At 42.4% G+C, this 24,503-nt stretch overlaps 2 protein-coding genes across 2 annotated transcripts; one reads left to right on the top strand and one right to left on the bottom strand.

The window, feature by feature from the left end:
• The first annotated feature begins 2,067 nt into the window (after nucleotides 1-2,067).
• On the top strand, nucleotides 2,068-11,880 carry LOC115147029 (T-cell leukemia homeobox protein 3-like). The gene is made up of 3 exons (XM_029689021.2): nucleotides 2,068-2,509; nucleotides 5,081-5,318; nucleotides 11,667-11,880. The coding sequence occupies exons 1-3, from the start codon at nucleotides 2,068-2,070 to the stop codon at nucleotides 11,878-11,880; spliced, it is 894 nt and encodes a 297-aa protein (XP_029544881.2).
• Nucleotides 11,881-17,732: 5,852 nt separating this feature from the next.
• LOC115101281 (nucleophosmin-like) lies at nucleotides 17,733-23,779 on the bottom strand. Its single transcript, XM_029620648.2, has 11 exons — nucleotides 23,668-23,779; nucleotides 22,421-22,500; nucleotides 22,177-22,296; nucleotides 21,992-22,085; nucleotides 19,873-19,973; nucleotides 19,569-19,597; nucleotides 19,436-19,481; nucleotides 19,257-19,337; nucleotides 18,933-19,055; nucleotides 18,680-18,754; nucleotides 17,733-18,446 (listed from the first exon to the last, which is right to left on the bottom strand). Exons 1-11 carry the CDS (start codon nucleotides 23,705-23,707, stop codon nucleotides 18,396-18,398), a joined length of 840 nt encoding a protein of 279 aa, XP_029476508.1. The 5' UTR covers nucleotides 23,708-23,779; the 3' UTR covers nucleotides 17,733-18,395.
• Nucleotides 23,780-24,503: the final 724 nt, after the last annotated feature.

Below are 24,503 nucleotides of genomic sequence, written 5' to 3'. Positions count from 1 at the left end.
AACTTCAAAGTAAACTGATTTTTCCTCGGCCAGCTCCAATCCCCTGAAGCTAATCAAACGCAGCAGAGCATAATCGCCCGGCCAGGCCCAAGGAGCATAATCGCCCCGGCCAGGCCCAAGGAGCATAATCGCCGCGGCCAGGCCCAAGGAGCATAATCGCAGCGGCCAGGCCCAAGGAGCATAATCGCCCCGGCCAGGCCCAAGGAGCATAATCGCCTCGGCCAGGCCCAAGGAGCATAATCGCTTTTACTCAGCAGATTACAAGGAGCCACTTAGAGCCTATGTCAGCAGATCGGGTGTCCTGTGCTCCCCATTCAGTTGGCGCGTGGAGTGGAAATAAAGTGTCCCACTGCCACTCTTGACCAGACGCACAAAATAAAGCCACGAAATCTTAAAAAACTAAACAAACATGAGCTTCATTTAAAATGAATTCGCATAACGAACGAATCATTAGGATACATTGCAATATGTTTCTATGAATCAAATAGACCAAACACCAGGCCTAATTCTAACATATAGCCTAACCTAAAACATTGGCATAATAAACGGTTGCGATGCATGTGATTTTTAATAGTCTAGTTATTTTCAAACTAAAAGAAGCCATGGCTTTTACGCTCAAAGCCATAGTCTACGTGCCTATCATTTTGTACATATCAGGGTTAATACAAGTTACAGGCTATCATATGCCTTCTTCATGCGTAGCCTAATATTTAGCATTGAAACGACAAACCGCTTCGTTGGGAGTGGAATTTAAACTTCATTAGCAGCCTATCAACGACTATAACCGATACGTACATTGTCCAAATTCGACTTGCGAGCTCAAAGCTCAAATTCGCTGTTGATATATGAATCTGATCGAATCCCCGAGCTGACAAGGTAAAAATATTTCGTTCTGCCCCTGAACAAGACAGTTAACGCACTGTTCCTCGATAGGCCGTCATTGTAAATTATGGTTTGTTCTTAAATTAACGGACTTGCCTAGTTAAATAAATAAACAATAATCAAGATAATCGCTGCCCCAGTGAAAAGCCAACGCGCACGGTTTGTAAATTAATACATTTAGTCTATGTTGTGTCCAATCCACGACTAGTGGCGAGTGATAATAAATTCTGCAGCCCTCAGTTGCCTCTGTATCGATGTTTCTCAATTAAGCATAAGCCCGCATTCTTATTTTGCTTGCATTGACCATTCGGAATTGACCATCGTCACCATGCCACCACCACCAGTGGTGTGTGGGACGATGCCAATATGATGCTTCCTTTATAGGTTTGCTGGCATGAACGCGTTTTGTTATTGTCATTTTGTGTAGGCTTCCACTTAATTGTAATTCATAGTCCTACATTATTTTCGATCCAAAGCAAATGCATAACGTTTGTAAAGTAAACCCATAACCCATCAAAACACAAAATAGGCTATGAACTTTTAAAGTAGAAACTCAAATGATACAAATCAGAATTTGGATAAACCACTCGTGTAGAACTAGTCTAATTAGGAATGCATGCATAATCATTATGCAGTGTCATTAAATCTCCTTTTATAAACCGTGTTTATGATACACTATAACAACGCATCATTGAGAGTCGACTATACAGACGATAAAGATATTAATGAATCCGCTACAATGTGCCCCTTTTAAGAAAGTATGTCACTTGGGAATGTTCCCTTAGATCGCATTAAATTGAGAAAATTAAAGTTAATAGTTCAACCAATGATGTGGCGGAAAAGCTCCTCCAACCAATAGGAAGAGGGAAAGAGGAAACATTATTGCGGCGGGGGTGTGGGCAGAGGACAATTGTCCCAAGCAGCGATTGCCCTGCACAGCAAAATCGACGTTTAAAACTTCTTCAAATTTCAGATGGACGGATCCTTCAGAGCCGGGAAGGATGGTGGAAAACTCGCTGCCATAGAAGGCCATAGAAAGCATACTCCAAAACGAGCTTTAAAAGGGAAAGAGCTAGATGCTTAACCCGATATAAGCTATTTTTTAATTGTACACGTCGTTCCCTTTGCATCATCGGCTCTGACCGAGGACTGCATAAAGGGTCTGGAAAGGTTCTGGGAGCGAGAATGGAACGGGCGCCAAGCACAAGCCCCAGTGGCGTAAATCAGCCCCCACAACCTGCCCAGCATGAACCTATTAGTTTCGGCATTGACCAGATTCTTAGTGGTACCGACCAGGAAGAATCACAGAATACAACCCGGAGTGGTTCGGATACTGGCAACTCCACAAGTGGAGGAGGTTACCACCTCGATAGTCCAACTGGAGCCAGTGCAGCGCCCTTCACTTCGCTTTCCGGTTCTTTTCATGGCCTTGCATCATCATACCAGGAATCAAGTCCATACGGAGTGAACTTGACTTTCAACCCAGGAGGGGTGATACGCGTCCCGGCGCACAGGCCGCTGGCCGCGGCAGTGCCTCCTTCTATAGTCAGCGCGGTACCAGGGCTAGGGAGCATCAGCTTCCCCTGGATGGAGAGCAGCCAAAGATTCGCAAAGGAAAGATTCGCAGGTAAACTATCTCCATTCAAAGTGTATCTTACTCCAGGAGTAGCTAGGCTTAATGTCTGGGAAAACGGCCATAAAAGCACATTGGCAAGTTGGGATATAGGTCAGTAGGTCGGCCTATTGACCAGGATGTGGTCATTTCCATTTTAAATTGGTAAATTCCGGGTTTTCGTATGCTAGCCTATTCTTTTTCAAAGATGAATTTTCATTTCACCCATGGAGTTGAAACGGAATGGAACTGGGCCATAAATAAAGTATACTGGACTCGTCTAAACAGTTCACCAGATGAACTTACATTTTAGTCTAATTCTGAAACCTCTATTTTGAGGGAAAATATGTAGGCCTGGGCTACATGTTCACAGAAATAAAATCAACAATAGCATCATAAAAACAAATATTTGATGAAAAACAGATTAATTAAACATTTAATTATTCATCATATTATGTAATATTTCAAAGTAAGGTTTAACTCAAAGGATAAAGCCTCCACCTACATGTATATATTACCTCAATTACCTCGACTAACCGGCACATTGACTCTGTACCGGTCCCCTGTATGTAGCCTCACTATTGTTATTTTACTGCTGCTCTGTAAGTATTTGTTACGTTTATTTTTTACTTATCTATTTTTTAATTAACCCTTATTTTTCTTAAAACTGCATTGTTGGTTAAGGGCTTGTAGGTAAGCATTTCACTGCAAGGTCTACTACACCCGTTGTATTCGGCGAATGTGACGAATACAATTTGATTTGATTTGACATAAAACAATAAAAATACTTTTAAATGTGGAGTAGGCCTGTAGAAATACTCGCCGAATTAGGTCTGTTCTCGGTACATTTGGCACAAGTTACAATACTTGCAATTTGCACCATTAAACTAGACACAACTTTCTTACAGGTTTACCACAAAATGTAACAAGCAAATACCAACTGATCACAAATATCAAATTGCAACCAGTGTAATTCTAAGAAATAAACACACATTGTAGACTCGCATTGAACAATAATTATTTCGCTTCTATTTCGATCTATTTTTGATTAAATCGATAGGAGGGATGCGCTTTTATCGAAATTGCTACGATACATTGCACAAGTGTTTCAGACATCTTTATATTGGCTATTAGCTACACCACTTGTCTCCCGCAACTAAACCTAATTACTGAAGGAACAGTTGTGAGTGTGTGTGTGTGTGTGTGTGTGTGTGTGTGTGTGTGTGTGTGTGTGTGTGTGTGTGTGTGTGTGTATTCATTAAGGATCACCATTAGCTCCAGCAGCTACTCTTCCTGGGGTCCAGCAACATTAAGGCAGTTATATACAATTTAAAATATTACATTGTTACATTTCATAACACTTTTCATAACACATTAAGCGTGTTCCCTCAGGCCACTGCTCTACTATCACATATCTACAATACAAAATCTGTGTGTAGGTGTGTGTAGAGTGCGTGTGTTAGCGTGTGTATGCGACTGTCTGTGCCTGTGTGTGTGTTTCTTCATAGTCCCCGTTATTAGTGTGCGTGTTTTGCTAAATAGGAAATATTACAATTATAAGTGTATTATTATTATATAATGGGGTATAGACTAACACAATGTGCATTTATTAATGAATTAATGAATTTGCTTTTTGGATTTCTGTTTATATTTGTTTTAACTAAATGTTTACATGGAACATCTAGAGTAACTGAGAGTAGATGATTCTTATTAAGTTACAACTACTTGTTATTTAACAGAAATGAATTCTAAACACATAATTGGCCAATATGGTAGCCTACTGTTTGCCTTATCCGTTATTTTATTGTCAAGTTGTAATAACACAATCGGGAGACTCCAAAAAATACAAAGAGGAGAACCTCTTCATCTGAAACGTAAATGTTTCCCATTCTGTGTTCCAGTGGGTGGCCTGTAATCTTTTTCAGCACCTTTGTCGACTTCTGGGGGGGAACTATGACGATGTAAAGTGTCATTAATATTGCAGGGGGGGTTATATATGATTCTTTGTCCGCATTTTGTGACAAAAGCAAGAAGCTCTCCACACCAGAAATGAATTGTGAAAACATTCACCTCTTTTCATCGACATCCGCAGCATAATTAACTGTCAATGTGTAGGCCTATAAATATTCAGAATATTACGCCACTGCTACTGCAATCTGTCTGCTACTATAAACTACTATAAAAAACCATTGTATAAGAGGAAATGAAAGATCTGGATTTTGACTTGTATTTAACCATGGACCTAGACAGAATTTATCATTTTGTTTGAACAATTTTTTGATAATACTTAAAAATATGTTGAACATGGATTTTGTTTGGATTGGAATAGCATTACCCAATGGGGAAAAATAGGCCTCTAAAGACCCATAAAACACTCAAACATTCCAGCTCTATGACAGAGAGGAGGGGGGTATATTATTAGGTCAAACCAATGAGCTGTGAATTTATTTAGATTTTCGATCACATGTAGATATTGCAATGCGGAATGTAATGTCCTTCAACAAACTGAACACGACACAAGATCCTGTTAACCTGTGCATGACCTGCTCTCTTTGTTTGTCCAATGTCCCTTCCTCACACACATAGCTGCACTGACACCATTCACAGTGGCCCGGCGAATCGGTCACCCCTACCAGAACCGCACCCCTCCGAAGAGGAAGAAGCCGCGGACATCCTTCTCCCGGGTGCAGATCTGTGAGCTGGAGAAACGCTTCCACAGACAGAAGTACCTAGCCAGCGCTGAGCGGGCTGCTCTCGCCAAGACCCTCAAGATGACCGACGCACAGGTCAAGACCTGGTTCCAGAACCGCAGGACCAAGTGGAGGTGAGACACTGAGCTGGAGAAGGAGAGGGGAGGAAGAGAGATGAGGATGAGTGGTTCCTCTGGAGAAAGAGGACGATCTAGTCTGGGTTTACTCTCTGTCAGTGGCTAACACAACATCAGGTACCACTTTCTAATGTCAGTTTCCAATTTTGAGAATTATAGTTTGAATAAAACTACAATATCACCAGTAACTTAGATTTCTAATACCCGTTATAGAGGTGTGCTAAGGCCCTAGATAACTGTTTATCAATGCTAATGGTGTAACGGCATTCCTCTTCCTCTTCTGAGGAGGAGTAGCGAGAAGGATCGGAGGACAAATGTGCAGCTTGGTAAGTGTCCATAACGTTTATTTAAAGACAAACTGAAAACTACAAAACAATAAACGTGAAACGAACGAAACCGAAACAGTACCGTGTGGCAAAAAACACACACACCGAAAACAAACACCCACGAAACACAGGTGGAAAAAAGTCTACCTAAGTATTTTCTTCTTAACCTTTATTTAGCAAGTCAGTTAAGAACAAATTCTTATTTTCAATGACGGCCTAGGAACAGCGGGTTAACTGCTTGTTCAGGGGCAGAACGACAGATTTGTACCTTATCAGCTCTGGGATTTGAACTTGCAACCTTTCGGTTACTAGTCCAACACTCTAACCACTAGGCTACCCTGCCGCCCCAATCGGAGACAACTAACGACACCTGCCTCTGATTGAGAACCATACTAGGCCGAACACAGAAACCAAACATAGAAAAACAAACAGACTGCCCACCCCAACTCACGCCCTGACCATATAAACAAAGACAAAACAAAGGAACTAAGGTCAGAACATGACAGTACCCCCCCAAAGGTGTCGACTCCGGCCGCAAAACCTGAACCTATAGGGGAGGGTCTGGGTGGGCATCTGTCCGCGGTGACGGCTCTGGCGCGGGACGTGGACCCCACTTCACCACAGTTTTTGTCCGCCTCCTCAACCGCCCCCGTGGCCTCTTACGAGCGGCGACCCTCGCCGCCGACCTCCGACTGGGAACCCTAGCCATGGGTCCCAAATGGACGGGAGATTTCGGCAGCACCGGACAGGCGGGAGACTCCGGCAGCGCTGGAGTGAAGGACGACTCCCGCAGCACCGGACAGACGGGAGACTCCGGCAGCACCGGACAGACGGGAGACTCCGGCAGCACCGGACAGACGGGAGACTCCGGCAGCACCGGACAGACGACTCCGCAGCACCGGAGACTCTCGGCAGCACCGGACAGACTCCGGCACCGAGACGGAGACTCCGGCAGCACCGGACCGACGGAGACTCCGGCAGCTCAGGACAGACACCGGCAGCACCGGACAGACGGGAGACTCCGGCAGCACCGGACCGACGGGAGACTCCGGCAGCACCGGACCGACGGGAGACTCCGGCAGCACCGGACCGACGGGAGACTCCGGCAGCACCGGACAGACGGGAGACTCCTGCAGCTCAGGACAGACGGGAGACTCCGGCAGCTCAGGACAGACGGGAGACTCCGGCAGCTCAGGACAGACGGGAGACTCCGGCAGCTCAGGACAGACGGGAGACTCCGGCAGCTCAGGACAGACGGGAGACTCCGGCAGCTCAGGAGAGGAGGAAGGCTCTGACAGCACTGGAGAGGAGGAAGGCTCTGACAGCACTGGACAGGCGGGAGCACCTGTAGGGAGAAGACGGAGAGACAGCCTGGTGGGGGGGCTGCCACCGGAGGGCTGGTACGTGGAGGTGGCACCGGACAGACCGGACCATGAAGGCGCACTGGAGCTCTTGAGCACCGAGCCTGCCCAACCTTACCTGGTTGAATGCTCCCCGTAGCCAGGCCAGTGCGGCGAGGTGGAATAGCCCGCACTGGGCTGTGCTGGCGAACCAGGGACACCATGCGTAAGGCTGGTGCCATGTACACCGGCCAAGGAGACGCACTGGAGACCAGATGCGTAGAGCCGGCTTCATGGCACCTGGTTCGATGCCCACTCTAGCCCGGCCGATATGAGGAGCTGGAATGTACCGCACCGGGCTATGCACACGCACCGGAGACACCGTGCACTCCACCGCATAACACGGTGCCTCTCTCGCTCTCTGGTAAGCACGGGAAGTTGGCGCAGGTCTCCTACCTGACTTCGCCACACTCCCCGTGTGCCCTCCCCCAATACATTTTTGGGGCTGCCTCTCGGGCTTCCTTCCGCGCCGCCGTGTTGACTCCATTCGCCGGTATCCCTCCTCACACTGCTCCAGAGAATCCCAAGCTGGCTCCGGTACTCTCCCTGGGTCGACCGACCACCTGTCTATCTCCTCCCAAGTAGTGACATAGTCTAGATCGAGCTCCCATGTCCAGAAGTCCTGCGATCGATGCTGCTGCCCGTTACCACGCTGCTTGGTCCTTTTGTGGTGGGTGTTTCTGTAACGGCATTCCTCCTCCTCTTCTGAGTAGCAAGAAGGATCGGAGGACCAATGCGCAGCGTTGTAAGTGTCCATAACGTTTATTTAAAGACATAAACTGAACACTACAAAACAATAAACGTGAAACGAACAAAACCGAAACAGTACCGTGTGACAACAAACACACACACGGAAAACAAACACCCACGAAACACAGGTGGAAAAAAGGCTACCTAAGTATGATACTAACGACACCTGCCTCTGATTGAGAACCACACTAGGCCGAACACAGAAACCAAACATAGAAAAACAAACATAGACTGCCCAACCCAACTCACGCCCTGACCATAGAAACAAAGACAAAACAAAGGAACTGAGGTCAGAACGTGTCAAATGGAGACCCAATAATTCATGTGCACTCAACCTAACCGGAATATTCACACCCTTTTTGTCACTTACAGCTCAGCCTCACCAACCCAACCTGTCTTTACCTTCCATAACCGTCTACAGTCAGAACAGAAGGCTGGGGACAGTCCATGGATTGTACTTTTCCAAACACCTTTCATTCATCTCTATAGAGTGTCATTAATATTGGACTAAGTGTTTGGATCAAAGAGTTTGTGGTATATGGAAAATATCTCTTGACAGTGTTGGCGATAAAACATTCACATTTAATAGCTTATCAAATATGAACTGGATCACTTGCACAAACACACTGCAGGGCAGGCTACACAATAACATGTAATGTATGCAACACAATAAAATGTGATGTTATATCGGGGAAAGAGCATTTTTGGAACAAATGCAATAAACCAGAATACAATAAACAATGTTAAGAGAGTTAGTTTGATAGGGCTAGGTTTATGAGTTTCGTCAACTATTGTTATGGCTCTAGTTTCATCTGTTTGATTTGTTGAGTAAGTAAGATGTACTGCAGTTGGCCAACCAATTGACTCATGCCAAAACACGTTTTGCCTATAGTCTATCTTATGTTGGGCTAGGACTCCTCTATGTATGTTATGTGGCAATAAAATGTATGTGAACGATTTGGAATTGCCTGGATTTCTACATAAATTGGTCATCAAATTTGATCTGATCTTCGTCTAAGTCACAACAATAGACAAACATAGTGTGCTTAAACTAATAACACACACATTATTGTATTTTTTGTGTCTATATTGAATACATAATTTAAACATTCACAGTGTAGGTTGGGGAAAGTATGTGAACCCCAAGGCTAATGACTTCTCCAAAAGCTAATTGGAGTCAGGAGTCAGCTAACCAGGAGTTCAATCAATGAGACCAGATTGGAGTTGTTGGTTAGAGCTGCCTCTATAAAAAACACTCACAAAATTTGAGTTTGCTATTCAGAAGAAGTATTGCCTGATGTGAACCATGCCTCGAGCAAAAGAGATCTCAGAAGACCTAAGATTAAGAATTGTAGACTTGCATAAAGCTGGAAAGGGTTACAAGAATATCTCTAAAAGCCTTGATGTTCATCAGTCCACAGTGAGACAAATTGTCTATAAATGGAGAAAGTTCAGCACTGTTGCTACTCTCCCTAGAAGTGGCCATTCTGCAAAGATGACTGCAAGAGCACAGCGCAGAATGCTCAATGAGGTTCCTCACTAGGGGACGTGGGACGGTAGCGTCCCACCTGGCCAACATCCAGTGAAATTGCAGAGCGCCAAATACAAAACAGAAATACTCATTATAAAAATTCATGAAGCATACAAGTGTTACACATCAGTTTAAAGATTAACTTCTTGTTAATCCAACCACGGTGTCAGATTTCAAAAAGGCTTCACGGCGAAAGCATACCATGCGATTATCTGAGAACAACGCCCAGCAGACAAATCATTACAAACAGTAACCAGCCAAGTAGAGGAGTTACACAAGTCAGAAATAGTGATAAAATGTATCACTTACCTTTGATGATCTTCATATGGTTGCACTCAGGAGATTCCCATTTACTCAATAAATGTTAGTTTTGTTCAATAAAGTGCATGTTTATATCCAAAAACCTCAGTTTTGTTTGCGTGTTTTGTTCAGTAATCCACAGGCTCAAACGCAGTCACAACAGGCAGACAAAAATCCAAATAGTATCCGTAAAGTTCGTAGAAACATGTCAAATGATGTTTATAATCATTCGGACAATAACTTCGTCAATATAAAAGGTAAACAAGAAAGGCGCGCTCTCGGTCCCGCGCATGAAAAAGCTCTGGGCCACTGCAGTGTCCACTCATTCAGAGTCCTCTTACTCCCTCATTTTTCAGAATACAAGCCTAAAACAATTTCTATAGACTGTTGACATCTAGTGGAAGCTATAGGAAGTGCAATTTGAGTTCTAAGTCAATGGATACTGTAATGGCTTTCAATAGAAAACTACAAAAATAAAAATAAATCCCACTTCCTGGATGGACTTTTTTTGCCTGACATATCAGTTCTGTTATACTCACAGACATTATTTTAACTGTTTTGGAAACTTTAGAGTGTTTTTTTTAATCCAAATCTACCAATTAGATGCACATCCTAACTTCTGGGCCTGAGTAGCAGGCAGTTTACTTTGGGCACGCTTTTCATCCTGAAGTGAAAATAGTGCCCCCTACCCTAGTGAAGTTAAGAAGAATCCTAGAGTGTCAGCTAAAGTCTTAAAGAAATCTCTGGTAACATGCTAACATCTCTGTTGACGAGTCTCTGATGCGTAGAACAAGAATGGTGTTCATGGGAGGACATACAAAATATGCCTTCTGGAGTGGCCTAGTCAGAGTCCTGACCTCAACCCGATTGAAATGCTGTGGCATGACCTCAAGAAAGCAGTTCACACCAGACATCCCAATAATATTGCTGAACTGAAACAGTTTTGTAAAGTGGAATGGTCCAAAATTCCTCCTGACCGTTGTGCAGGTCTGATCCGCAACTATAGAAAAGGTTTGGTTGAGGTTTTTGCTGCCGAAGGAAGGTCAACCAGTTATTCAATTCAAGGGTTCATATACTTTTCCCACCCTGCACTGTGAATGTTTACACTGTGTGTTCAATAAAGACATGAAAATGTATACTTGTCTGTGTGTTATTAGTTTAAGCAGACTGTGTTTGTCTATTGTTGTGACCTAGATGAAGATCAGACAAATGTTATGACCAATTTATGCAGAAATCCAGGTATTTCCAAAGGGTTCACATACTTTTTCTTGCCACTGTATCTGCATTATTATTTCTATTCGACAAAGAAAACCATAGGTTATATAGCCAACAAGTGTAACTAGCCTATTTTATGGTAATATCATTATGAAACGTAGTTTAACATATCCTAACCTAGCATTTAAGTTGTAGGCGTATTATGAAACAATTTGCCGCTAGATTTATTGGACTGAAAAACACCAACCATTCTTATATTTTTGGAAACAAGTTATTATTAATGCGATGATACTGTAGCCTAGTCCAGCTACTTTACTGGCACCAGGTTGCTGTTGGAACGTGTCAAAGGTCAAACAACAAATGATAAATTAGGCCTACCAATTTGATGTTTGCAAATTTACCTAAAAATAAGGATAACACCAATATGTTACATTTTTGATAGTGCGGAAATTTCTACAAAGTATAAAATATTCACTGAAAAGTTCTGTTACAAATATTATCTTCAAGATTGTCTGCAAGAGTGGCTCCATCTTGAGTGCAATCATGTGCAATCTGGTTTTGTTTGGCAACATTGGTTAGTGTCCTCTCTGGTTTCTCCCATGTGTCATTATGACTCATGCCAGTGTGGTGTCTCTCCTGCTGTACTGTACCAACCATGTGATAGCTGCTGACAGGTGGTTGTCATCAGTGTCCCTATTCTGATGTCTCTGGGAGCCTCACATTTTCTCTCTGTATAGCCAAGCCCTCTAACAGTGAATCTTAATAAGTGTCCTGTCTGCGTCTGTCCCTATCCTCTACCTACCCGCCCTGTCTTCGTTGCCAGGCGACAGACGGCTGAGGAGAGGGAAGCGGAGCGTCAGCAGGCCAATCGGCTGATTATCCAGCTGCAGCATGATGCCTTTCAGAAGTCCCTGAGCGACTCAGTTCCATCCGATCCACTCTGCATCCACAACTCCTCCCTGTTCGCACTGCAGAACCTGCAGCCGTGGGCTTCTGATGAAGCAGCAAAGATGGGCCGTGTCACCGCTCTAGTGTGACAGGGACAGGGTGGGTCCCTCTGGACATTACACACTCTGACTTGCCCAAAAGCTTACTGACTGATATCTAAGAAACTGCACCAAGGTGACTGACCTGTGAGCAAAGTGAATTGAGTGATTTATTATTGTCCTTCCAGAACATAGCCAAAGTGAGTCTGAAGATGAAACAAAAACTCTGTAGTTTCCTACCCTGATATGATCTGGCCATACAGAACGTACGCTGCATGGGCCCTTGTGTCCGATAAGTCATGGGTGGTAGCTTATGACCTGTGGCGATGTATGCGACACACATCACTGAGCCAGCCCCACAATTCCAAATGGACATATTGACTGACTGACGCAGCACAGATTGGAACATTTCTTCCTCCCACGTCCCATCTGTTCATTCACCACTAATTACACTACCAGCTCTGTGCCCTTGCATCTAAAAGCTGACCAGTCTGCTGAGAAAATTGATGGGAAATGGAGAGAGTGAGAATACACTAATATTTTGAGAAGATATAAACATTTTTTGTTGCATGGAATCAATCTAATCATCCTCCTTTCCATCTTGAAATAAATCTAATTGTGTCCTCTCTGGCCTGCTAGTAAGAAGGATTTTTGTATTGGCGGACATAGGCAACACTGATCCTAGAATGCCACTGAATGTAGGTACACGTACAGGCTTCAATTCCAATTTATTATCACTCTAAAACTCAATTAGGGGTCATGCAGTGGTTACATTTAAATAAGAAGGGAAACTATAAAACCAGATATCTACAAGTGAGATTTTGTAGGATCGACTGCTTACTGTTCTATTGGGGTAGTGTTTAGTTTTGTCTGGGCATCCAAAACTAGATAACCCCTACCTTCTTAAACAGGATAGACCCGGAACACTAGCAATACATATACAGTGGGGAGAACAAGTATTTGATACACTGCTGATTTTGCAGGTTTTCCTACTTACAAAGCATGTAGAGGTCTGTCATTTTTATCATAGGTACACTTCAACTGTGAGAGACGGAATCTAAAACAAAAATCCAGAAAATCACATTGTATGATTTTTAAGTCATTAATTTGCATTTTATTGCATGACATAAGTATTTGATCACCTACCAACCAGTAAGAATTCCGGCTCTCACAGACCTGTTAGTTTTTCTTTAAGAAGCCCTGCTGTTCTCCACTCATTACCTGTATTAACTGCACCTGTTTGAACTCATTACCTGTATAAAAGACACCTGTCCACACACTCAATCAAACAGACTCCAACCTCTCCACAATGGCCAAGACCAGAGAGCTGTGTAAGGACATCAGGGATAAAATTGTAGACCTGCACAAGGCTGGGATGGGCTACAGGACAATAGGCAAGCAGCTTGGTGAGAAGGCAACAACTGTTGGTGCAATTATTAGAAAATGGAATAAGTTCAAGATGAAGGTCAATTACCCTCGGTCTGGAGCTCCATGCAAGATCTCACCTCGTGGGGCATCAATGATCACGAGGAAGTTGAGGGATCAGCCCAGAACTACACGGCAGGACCTGGTCAATGACCTGAAGAGAGCTGGGACCACAGTCTCAAAGAAAATTATTAGTAACACACTACGCCGTCATGGATTCAAAATCCTGCAGCGCACGCAAGGTCCCCCTGCTCAAGCCAGCGCATGTCCAGGCCCGTCTGAAGTTTGCCAATGACCATCTGGATGATCCAGAGGAGGAATGGGAGAAGGTCATGTGGTCTGATGAGACAAAAATAAAGCTTTTTGGTATAAACTCCACTCGCCGTGTTTGGATGAAGAAGAAGGATGAGTACAACCCCAAGAACACCATCCCAACTGTGAAGCATGGAGGTGGAAACATCATTCTTTGGGGATGCTTTTCTGCAAAGGGGACAGGACGACTGCACCGTTTTGAGGGGAGGATGGATGGGTCCATGTATCGCGAGATCTTGGCCAACAACCTCCTTCCCTCAGTAAGAGCATTGAAGATGGGTCGTGGCTGAATCTTCCAGCATGACAACGACCCGAAACACACAGCCAGTGCAACTAAGGAGTGGCTCCGTAAGAAGCATATCAAGGTCCTGGAGTGGCCTAGCCAGTCTCCAGACCTGAACCCAATAGAAAATCTTTGGAGGGAGCTGAAAGTCTTTATTGCCTAGCGACAGCCCCAAAACCTGAAGGATCTGGAGAAGGTCTGTATGGAGGAGTGGGCCAAAATCCCTGCTGCAGTGTGTGCAAACCTGGTCAAGAACTACAGGAAACGTATGATCTCTGTAATTGCAAACCAAGGTTTCTGTACCAAATATTAAGTTCTGCTTTTCTGATGTATCAAATAATTATGTCATGCAATAAAATGCAAATGAATAACTTAAAAATCATACAATGGGATTTTCTGGATTCTTGTTTTAGATTCCGTCTCTCACAGTTGAAGTGTACCTATGATAAAACAATTACAGACCTCTACATGCTTTGTAAGTAGGAAAATCTGCAAAATCGGCAGTGTATCAAATACTTGTTCCCCCCACTGTATATATAAATATATATATTTAATGGTTAATACACAGCTCAAGGGCTATTTTAGAAGAATAACATGTGCCAGTGGGGCAAGAAGCAATCCAGTAAGAGGAAGCTGTTTTATTCATGTCAGGCTATACCCATTCACTGGGACGGGCACGAGGGTGGCATACTCTACCTGAGTCCTATGAGACATCTGGGAATGTTTGAGGTAGTGCAACAGATGGATGATAACAGGATGCCTCCCGATGTATTATACTTTGTATTTGATAAATATGTAAACAACTAACTAAAACCTAATGACAAAAAAGTATTATCTTGTTTTTGCTTTGAATCACTCTCTTTATGTGTGTCGTTCTATTGGTCTCCATAGCTACTGTGTTGTTTACATATACAATGTAATATCTGCACAACATGGTCATTACACACAACTTCAATGCAAACTGAACTGCACCATAAAGATCCATATCACTAACGCTCTCTTGGACACAATCACATCTAAGGCACTTACAGGGGGTGAGGAGATCCACAGAGACCATAAAAAGACTCTCTCCATCAAAGCCCCTCACCCTGAGTGCTGCTGACTCACATTCAGCTGACCTGAGGGACATGGATAGGTCTGAGTTTTGTGTCCATTATGAATGTGATCCAAACAAAATTATAACATACAGTACCAGTCAAAAGTTTGGGCACACCTATTCAATCCAGGATCTTTCTTTATTTTTACTATTTTCTACATTGAAGAATAATAGTGAAGACATAAAAACTATGAAATAACAAATATGGAATCATGTAGTTACCAAAAAAGTGTTAAACAAATCAAAATATATCTTATAGTAGACACCCTTTGCCTTGATGACAACTTTGCACACTCTGACAGCAACATTCTCTCAACTATTCTCTTTGGGCTCCCAATTGGCACAGTGGTCTAAGGCACTGCATCTCAGTGCAAGAGGAGTCACTACAGTACATGGCTTAAATCCAGGCAGCATCACATCCTGCCATGATTGGGAGTCCCATAGGACGGTGCACAATTGGCCCAGCGTTACCGGGGTAGGCTGTCATTGTAAATAAGAATTTGTTCTTAACTGACTTGCCTAGTTAAATAAAGGTGAAAGGTAGTCACCTGGAATGCATTTCAATTAACAGGTGTACCTTTATAATTTGTGGAATTTCTTTCCTTCTTAATGTATTTGAGCCAAGCAGTTGTGTTGTGATAAGGTAGGGGTGATATACAGAAGATAGCCCTAATTGGTAAAAGACCACATCCATATTATGGCAAGAACAGCTCAAATAAGAAGAGAATTTCAAGAACTTTGAATGTTTCATCAAGTGCTTTTTCAAAAACCATCAAGCCTTATGATTAAACAGGCTCTCAGGAGGACCGCGACAGGGAAGGAAGACCCAGAGTTGCAGTTGAAGTCAGAAGTTTACATACACCTCAGGCAAATACATTTTCACAATTCCTGACATTAAATCCTGGTAAAAATTCCCTCTCTTAGGTCAGTTAGGATCACCGCTTCATTTTAAGAATGTGAAATGTCAGAATAATACTAGAGAGAATGATTTATTTCAGCTTATATTTCTTTCATCACATTCCCAGTGGGTCAGAAGTTTACATACACTCAATTAGTATTTGGTAGCATTGACTTTAAATTGTTTAACTTGGGTCCAACGTTTCGGAAAGCCTTCCACAATAAGTTAGGTGAATTTTGGCCCATTCCTCCTGACAGAGCTGGTGTAACGGAGTCAGGTTTGTAGGCCTCCTTGCTCACACACACTTTTTCAGTTCTGCCCACAAATGTTCTATATGATTGAGGTCAGGGCTTTGTAATGGCCACTCCAATACCTTGACTTTGTTGTCCTTAAGCCATTTGCCACAATGGCAAAGTCTGCTTGGGGTCATTGTCCATTTGGAAGACCCATTTGCGATCAAGCTTTAACTTCTTCGGGCTAGGGGGCAGTATTCAGAAGTTTGGATGAATGAGGTGCCCAAAGTAAACTGCCTGTTACTAAGGCCCAGAAGCTAGGATATGCCTATAACTGTTTGTATGGGATAGAAAACACTCTACAGTTTCCAAAACTGTTACAATAATGTCTGTGAGTATAACAGAACCGATATGGCAGGTGAAAACCCGAGGACAATCCATCCAGAATTTGTTTTTCAGCTCACCACTGATAATGGCTGGGAATGGGGAAAAAAAGGAAGACCTCCCAGATTGCAGTTCCTATGGCTTCCAATAGATGTCAACAGTCTTTAGAAAGAGTTTCAGGTTCGTTTTTTGATTGAAAAATGAGCTAGAATGTGTAGTTTTTCTAAGTGGCTCCCATTTTGGCTGTAGTGTTTGTTGCGCGTTCCAGTGTGCACTTCGTTATTTATTTCCGGTAATTGTCTCCGGTATTCTGTCTTAATTATCTTTTATTTACATATTAGGGTACCTTAGGATTGAATAGGGACGTTTTTTGATATTGATTGGAAGAAGTGTATTGGTAATTTAAGAGTTTCATTTGTATGCATTTTGAATGAGGGAACTGGGAGGATTACTTAGTCAAGCACGCCAATGAAACTGACCTTTTGGGATATAAAGGACTTTATCAAACAAAAGGACCATTTGTTATGTAGATTGGACCCTTATGAATGCAACCAGATGAAGATCTAAGGTAAGTTATTTATTTTATCGCTATTTCTGACTTTCGTGATACCTCTGCTTGGTTGGAAATGTATGTAATGCTTTTTTTGTGCGGGGCGGGCGCCATCCTCAGATAATCACATGGGGTGCTTTCGCAATAAAGCCTTTTTGAAATCTGACAAAGTGGCTGGATAAACAAGAAGTAAAAATTTTAACTGATGTATAACACTTGTAATTTCATTGTTTAATATTACATTTTTTGCGCACTGCAATTTCCCCAGATGTTGGCAAGGTGGGACAGTAGCTTCCCAATGATACGCAAGAAGTTAACTTCCTGACTGATGTCTTGAGATGTTGCTTCATTCTGTCCACATCATTTTTCTGCCTCGAAAAATCAACGGTCTTGTAGTTTCTGGTCAGACAATGCCCCTTTTCATGTCTGAATGAGTATTAGAGTAGGCCAATAGTTTATCAACCATAAGGTATTTTGTAATGCAGACTAAGTCTGTATTATGGTATTAAACTGGAACACCATCCACATCATTAATCCTTATGCTCATTAACAGCCATGCAGATAGAGGGGTCACAATTATATTGTACCATGTACTCATCAATATAGTGTTCCCCCAATATTTTTTTTTATTGCAGATCACAATATTCCTGTGGCTAGAGAGCTGTTCATTTTACATTGTATAGCAATTCAATAGAACAGAAGGTACAAGGTCACAAAGCAGGTATGATACAATGGAATTATTTATTAACCTTCAGATGACATCTTTGACACCGGTGCGTTAGCTGCTTCACTCTACCCTTACAGCAAAATATAAAACTGTGAGCATGACTTAAAACCTGATTGGACCAGTTAACATATTGTCTTATATTAAGTGTTCAATGTTAACATCTCAGACCCTGAGGAACCTACCCTCTGGAAGGGATGGACAGGAGCATCCAGACCCAACAGCGTATAGATGACCTGAACAGCCATCAAGTCACTTGACCCATTTACAAACATACCCCCCCAAAAAGAACACACATGAACAGATACCTTCCAAACTGCCAGAGGGACAGTCCTTCAAAACCAACTGACCAGAATTTAAAAATGCTACATTCAAACAGTAGCAAGTACGTATTTTACACATTTACAAAATGTTATGTTCCAAGTGGGTTTTCCCAGGTCTACCCACATGAAAGCTGGAATAGTATCACCCCTCCCACCCTCTGAGAGGGTCGTGGTGCTGGTAGGGTCAGGGGCTCAGTCATTAGTTCCATATTAGTTGGTGTGCCACAGCAGTACACCGGGGACTGGACGGGCTGCAGAAGTTTGATTGACATGGGAAGGGCCAGAGCAGGTCAAGGAGAGGGGTTGAAAAATAAATCAAAAAAGGTATACCAAAATATTTATTTTTTGTCTTCCACAGTCTGTCTCCACTTCCACAGTTCAGCCATTGCCTGAAAAAAGATGGGAAAAACATTTACCAAAGCATAAATCATAATGTCATAGTGAGAGCTCAGAACATTAGAGGTACTGGTGTTTCTCACTGCTGATCAAAACCAAGTAGTCTTCATTGCTCTTCCAGGATGTTTTCCAACAGCACTATGGTTGTCATTTCACAAATTGAACCACATTACGTTCCAGACAGACAGGTCAAATTTCACAACATTCCTGGGGAGCATTACCATACCTTGGTGTCTGTGACTCTGAAGCTGTTCTTCACAAAGCTCTCGAACTTGGGCTGGAGTTTAGGCAGGTTCACTCCCTGAAATAATATGACATTACTACAGGTATTCAGACGTGTCCCTTTAATCTTGTGTTCGGTCAGTCTTTTGGTTAACAGTTCTTTAACATACATCAGCTAGATCAGTTCATCCCATCTCCATTTTAGGCAAGTGTATTTCCAGATAATATATACATCAAGGCAGAACACATACACCCACCTTCTCCATAGTCGCCTTCATCTTGGCCTTCAGCTCAGGGATGGTGAGGACTGGTTTGGAGGTCTGAGGTGTTTTAGGGGTTGCTTTGGGGGTCTGGCCATTTTTGTCACCAGGCATATTTGACTGAAAAACAGAGAACTTGTTAGACAAGACATGTAACATGACTAACATGCATCACTACAATACTCAGATACAGGAGTGGTCATCTTCAGTCTCAGTCTTTTGGTAAGCAGTGTTGAAAATGCATCAGTAAATCAGCTCAACAAATATCATCTTTGACTAGAAACAATGTGATGGTAGGGCAGAAGATGTGAAGAGGACTACCTGTTTGCCAGCTGGTGTGTTGGCTTTAGGGCCCTTTCCATTCTGGGCAGGAGTCTGAGGTTTGGACGGAGTCTTCTTAACCTGAGTAAAACAGAGGTTTCTTGTGTCATTTTCAAAGGTAGAATGAAAATAGGCTGAACTAAACTAAATATTACAGGTGGGCAAATAAATGCACTCACCTTAACAGGAGTTTCTTCAGCCTCACTCTCCTCATCATCATCATCCCTAAAGAGATGTTACAAATCAACTCTAGATTAAACCTCACCATGGTCATCATGGAACATTGGTTAGTCAGTCAAACACTACACTTACTCCTCATAGTCATCCATCTTCATCTTCTTCTGTGAAGAGGAGAAAGGGAAGGATATGGTAAGTGTCATGAGGTGAGGATGTGACGCAAGAGTAAAGAGTGGATAACATTCAGAAATGGGAATGACCCTCTTCAGTCTCAGTCTTTTGGTAAGCAGTGTTGAAAATGCATCAGTAAATCAGCTCAACAAAGATCATCTTTGACTAGGGAGGCCATGCGATATTAGGGCACCAGATATATACATTTTGTAACGCAAGTTATTTCCCTGTTGGCGTGTTGGATCAAAGGCCAGTATCCGGGACCAACCTGAGATTTAAGTGCTGGTACTGATGCAGCCCTTTTCTTGGGCGTTTGTACCACTTCCTCTTCATCATCGTCCTCGTCGAAAGTTTGGTCTCCTCCCATCACTGGTGAAAAAACAAGTTAACTTTGAGTAGATAGAACATGACAACTAACTTCTCTAGGATAGGGGACAGCATTTTGAATGAAAAGCATGCCCAAATTCAACTGCCTGCTACTCATCCCCAGAAGTTAAGATATTAGTAGATTTGGATAGAAAACTCTGAAGTTTCTAAAACTGTTTGAATCATGTCTGAGTATAACAGAACTTATTTAGCAGGCGAAACCAGAGGACAAACATCCAGATTCTTCAAAAAAAAATTTAGGCCCCTCTTTTCAATGGGTATGCAGATTTCTAAGGGACCTTCTTGCAGTTCCTACCACTTCCACTGGAAGTCAGTCTTTAGAAATTGGTACAGGTTTTTCCTTTGTGTAATGAAGGAACACTGTTCAGAACGAAGCTAGAGTGAAGAGGACTGTTAGAGGCGCGTGACCTGAAAGCTAGCTGCAGTTTGTTTTCCTCCTGTATTGAACAGATCATCCAGCCTTCAATTTTATCTAATATTTACATTAAAAAATACCTAAAGTTTTATTACAAAAGTAGTTTGAAATGCTTTGGCAAAGTTTACAGGTAACTTTTGAGATATTTTGTAGTCACATTGCGCAAGTTGGTACCGGTGTTTTTCTGGATCAAACGCACCAAAAAAATTGACATTTTGGATATACATCTACGGAATTAATCGAACAAAAGGACCATTTGCGATGTTCATGGGACATATTGGAGTGCCAAAAAAAGAAGCCCAAAGGCACGGCATGAATTATATCTTTATTTCTGCATTTTGTGTCGCTCCAGGAGGGTTGAAATATGCTTGTCAGTGTTTGTTTACTATGGTGCTATCCTCAGATAGCCTCGTTTGCCTTTGCAGAAAAGCCCTTTTGAAATCTGAAGTGTTGGCTGGATTCACAACGTGTGGCTTTAATTTGGTATCTTGCATGTGTGATTTCAGGTTAGATTTTTATAGTAATTTATTTGAATTTGGCGCTCTGCATTTTTACTGGCTTTTGGCCAGGTGGATGCTACCGTCCCACATATCCCAGAGAGGTTAAGATTATATGAGAACATTGCCCAGCAGACAAATCATTACAAACAGTAACCAGCCAAGTAGAAGAGTTACACAAGTCAGAAATAGAGAAAATGAATCACGCGCCTTTGATGACCTTCATATGGTTGCACGTAGAAGACATTAATTTACTCAATAAATGTTCCTTTTGTTCGATAAAGTCTCTCTTCATATCCAAAAACCTGTTTTGTTAGTGCGTTTTCTTCAGTAATCCACAGGCTCAAACGCAGTCACAACAGGCAGACAAATTCCAAATTGTCTCCGTAAAGTTCAGAAACATGTCAAACGATGTTTATATTCAATCATCAGGTTGTTGTTAGCCTAAATAATCAATAATATTTCAACCTGACAATATCATCATCAATATAAAAAGGTAAAGACACTCGGTCGCGCACATGAAAAAGCTCTGACACAGCAGGGTCCAGTCATTCAGACTGCTCTTACCCCCTCATTTTTCAGAATACAAGCCTGAAACAATTGCTAAAGACTTGACATCTGGTGGAAGGCATAGGAACTGCAATTTGAGTCCTAAGTAAATGGATACTGTAATGGCACTGAATAGAAAACTACAACAAAAGAATCCTACTTCCTGAATGGATTTCGCTCAGGTTTTCACCCGCCAAATCAATTCAGTTATACTCAGACACTATTTTAACAGTTTTGGAAACTTTAGTGTTTTCTATCAAAATCTACCAATTATATGCATATCCTATCTTCTGGGCCTGAGTAGCATGCAGAATTCCAAATGCTACCCCCTACCCTAGAGGAGTTAATAAAGATACATTAAAACAAAAATCTAATAATTCTCTGTATATGATATTTCAGTCTTTTGGTATGCAGTGTTGAAATCAGTAAGTCATCTCAACAACTATCATCTGACAGAGGCCATGGCACATCATACAGAGGCCATGGCAGCACCAAATATACCATGGGAGTAACACAGTCCTAAGATAAGCAATACTCACTGACAAGGTGCTGGCCACTGATGTGGATTGGACCAGAACCAGCCTTGAGACGGAAAACTGCTGGGGATGTGATTGCGAACCCACTAAGACACACCTGCAACACACAATTAACTGCTCAATAGGCATGAACTCTACACAAGGCCATACAACCACCAGAATAGAAGTATTGACGACTGACTACTCACACTTGGCAAGGTGGAGGGTTTGAGCGCAGCTAGCACAGCCTTCACCTTCTCACCCTCTGCGTCCTGTCCTTCCACCTCCACAACATGCAGCTCATCCTTGGTGCTGGGGTCCACACACACCTAAGACCAATCAACAGGAGACATAAAGTTCATAAATAGTTTATCATACCTATAACAAGAAATGGTTAAAAAGAAATATTGCCATCAATTCATATTATATAAAATAAGCACCAGTAACCCTCACCATCCTTAAGTCCAGTTGGTGCTCAAAGTCATCCTCTTCTGGGTTGAAGACAACATCCTTCCCAGATTTCAACTCGCACCCTATTGAAAAAAAGTGTAAATTACATATGAGGAAATACTACATTGTACCCCTTTCCCTTAGTTGATGGCGATGTTGGGCTGGGCAATTTCTTATCCTGTAAGAAAATGGTGGGTCTTCGGGCGTTTTTCCAGCCAGTAAAACGGCTGATGCAACTAATAACGACTCAATTGAAGACTATGCCATGTTGAATCACTTGAGTTCATGGAAAAGGAAAAGCATGCACCCAAACCGTTAACTTGTGGATAAGGTTGCCCATTACTGGACATCTCCCAGTTTGAGGTGACTGAGGTGAGGCCAAAATATGGGTCACATACTCACGTGGTTGGAAGAGTTGTGAGCCCTGACAAAGGGAACGTGTTCAATGCAACTAACTAGCTCTTAGACATGCTGCTATGAACATTATGCGAGTCAAACTACTTACAAAAACCACCACATGTACGATTTGGAATTCACATATTATTTTAATTGTCCAATCACCATTTCAATCTGTTAACAATAACATGTTAACGTAATGAAAGTGGATAAATTATCACAGGTAACTAGTTAAAACAGCTTTAGCCAAAACTAGCAACTTAGGCAATGTTAACATCTTGCTGCACTGCATGAGCACGTTTCTAGGCGGCCTTGTGCGCCATCTTTAAAACACGTGTTCAGACGCATGGAGGGCCAACTAGCTAGCCCGGTAGTTTGTGGAACATCGCCTGTAATGTCAAATTTGTCCAGCAATGTGAACTTATCAGTCTGGCCCAACTACCACAACAAATTAAATCAACCAGGGAACCAATATGATGAAAGCATTACCCAATTTAGCGAACTACTAAAAAAAGGTCTCAAGATGGTTTGCAAGCTAACTACTATAATACCGCCCATGTCTCGTGGATATCTACCAAGCTGACAACTGGGTACATTATTTCCATTCCCAAGCATTGTAACTAATGACATTGTATTCAGAAATCGTAACGTTATTGAACCATACATTGACGAAACTCACATCGCCCAATTAATTTTAGCTAACTAACATTAGTTACTGTAGCTAGCCATTGAGCTGGCTAGCTACCTCGTGCGATGTTGGCGTCTGATGAACAGCTCTTTCTTGCTAACTAGTTGACATGGATTTGAAACTATACTGAAACCACCTAATTATGTTTAAAAAAAAAACATCTCACCATAGAGAAAGGTCTGTGGCCCCATTTGTTCCTCGTCCATCCCGTTCAATGTGATTACTTTACAGCGGGCTCTTCCGAAATGAACTGAAATACCTCTTTCAACGCAGGCATACCCTACACGGACTCAATGGCCACACCTCCTTTCTAGATTGATGGAAGATTTTCTTTGGTATAGCCCAATCATCACAGTTATTTACTGAAAGAGGCGTATTTATAAATATTCATGATCATTAGAGACAAAGTTAGTAGTCGCAATTCAACCGCTGACGTGCGTCACCATCCCGCTTCTTGATTTTGTCTACCAACACCAGACAAGATCAGGACACACAGGTTGAAATGTCAAAACGAACTCTGAACCAACTATATTAATTTGGAGACAGCTAAAAAAAAAACATGTATGGCAATTTAGCTAGCTGCTTGCTGTTGTGGGATATTAACATCGGGTTGTTATTTTACCTGAAATGCACAAGGTCCTCCACTCCTCTATGATTAATCCCACAGTTAATTTCCAGCAATCTCTCCTCCTTCGGGCTTCTTATTTTTTGGACTTTATATGGCGGTTGGCAGCCAGTTTTAAGGTGCACTACCAACAGGACTGGATTGTGGACCTCAGTTCACCTTCAATCACCCACATGGGTATATGCTCTTAAAAACCAATGAGAAGATGGCACGTGGGTATATGCTCCTAAAAACCAACGAGGAGATGGGAGAGGCGGGACTTGCGTGTCAAGCACAACAAATAGAACAAAGTTCTATTTTAGAGCCTGGCTACGCAGACACTCGCGAGCAGTGTTGGAGCAATGATTGGATAACATGTATGTGTACATTTATTTTAC

Source organism: Oncorhynchus nerka, linkage group LG19 (genome assembly GCF_034236695.1).
Source record: "Oncorhynchus nerka isolate Pitt River linkage group LG19, Oner_Uvic_2.0, whole genome shotgun sequence".
Taxonomy (NCBI): Eukaryota; Metazoa; Chordata; class Actinopteri; order Salmoniformes; family Salmonidae; genus Oncorhynchus; species Oncorhynchus nerka.
This window is presented reverse-complemented; position numbering and strand designations above follow the sequence as displayed.

Excerpts from the sequence above, each read along its gene's own strand:
- LOC115147029 (XM_029689021.2), top strand. The coding sequence starts at position 2,068 with ATGGAACGGGCGCCAAGCACAAGCCCCAGTGGCGTAAATCAGCCCCCA. Across the intron at positions 2,510-5,080 it reads CGCAAAGGAAAGATTCGCAG|CTGCACTGACACCATTCACA; the intron begins GTAAACTATCTC and ends TCACACACATAG. Across the intron at positions 5,319-11,666 it reads AACCGCAGGACCAAGTGGAG|GCGACAGACGGCTGAGGAGA; the intron begins GTGAGACACTGA and ends CTTCGTTGCCAG.
- LOC115101281 (XM_029620648.2), bottom strand. The coding sequence starts at position 23,707 with ATGGACGAGGAACAAATGGGGCCACAGACCTTTCTCTATG. Across the intron at positions 22,501-23,667 it reads GCCACAGACCTTTCTCTATG|GGTGCGAGTTGAAATCTGGG; the intron begins GTGAGATGTTTT and ends TTTTTTCAATAG. Across the intron at positions 19,974-21,991 it reads CAGTGGCCAGCACCTTGTCA|TGATGGGAGGAGACCAAACT; the intron begins GTGAGTATTGCT and ends TTTTTTCACCAG.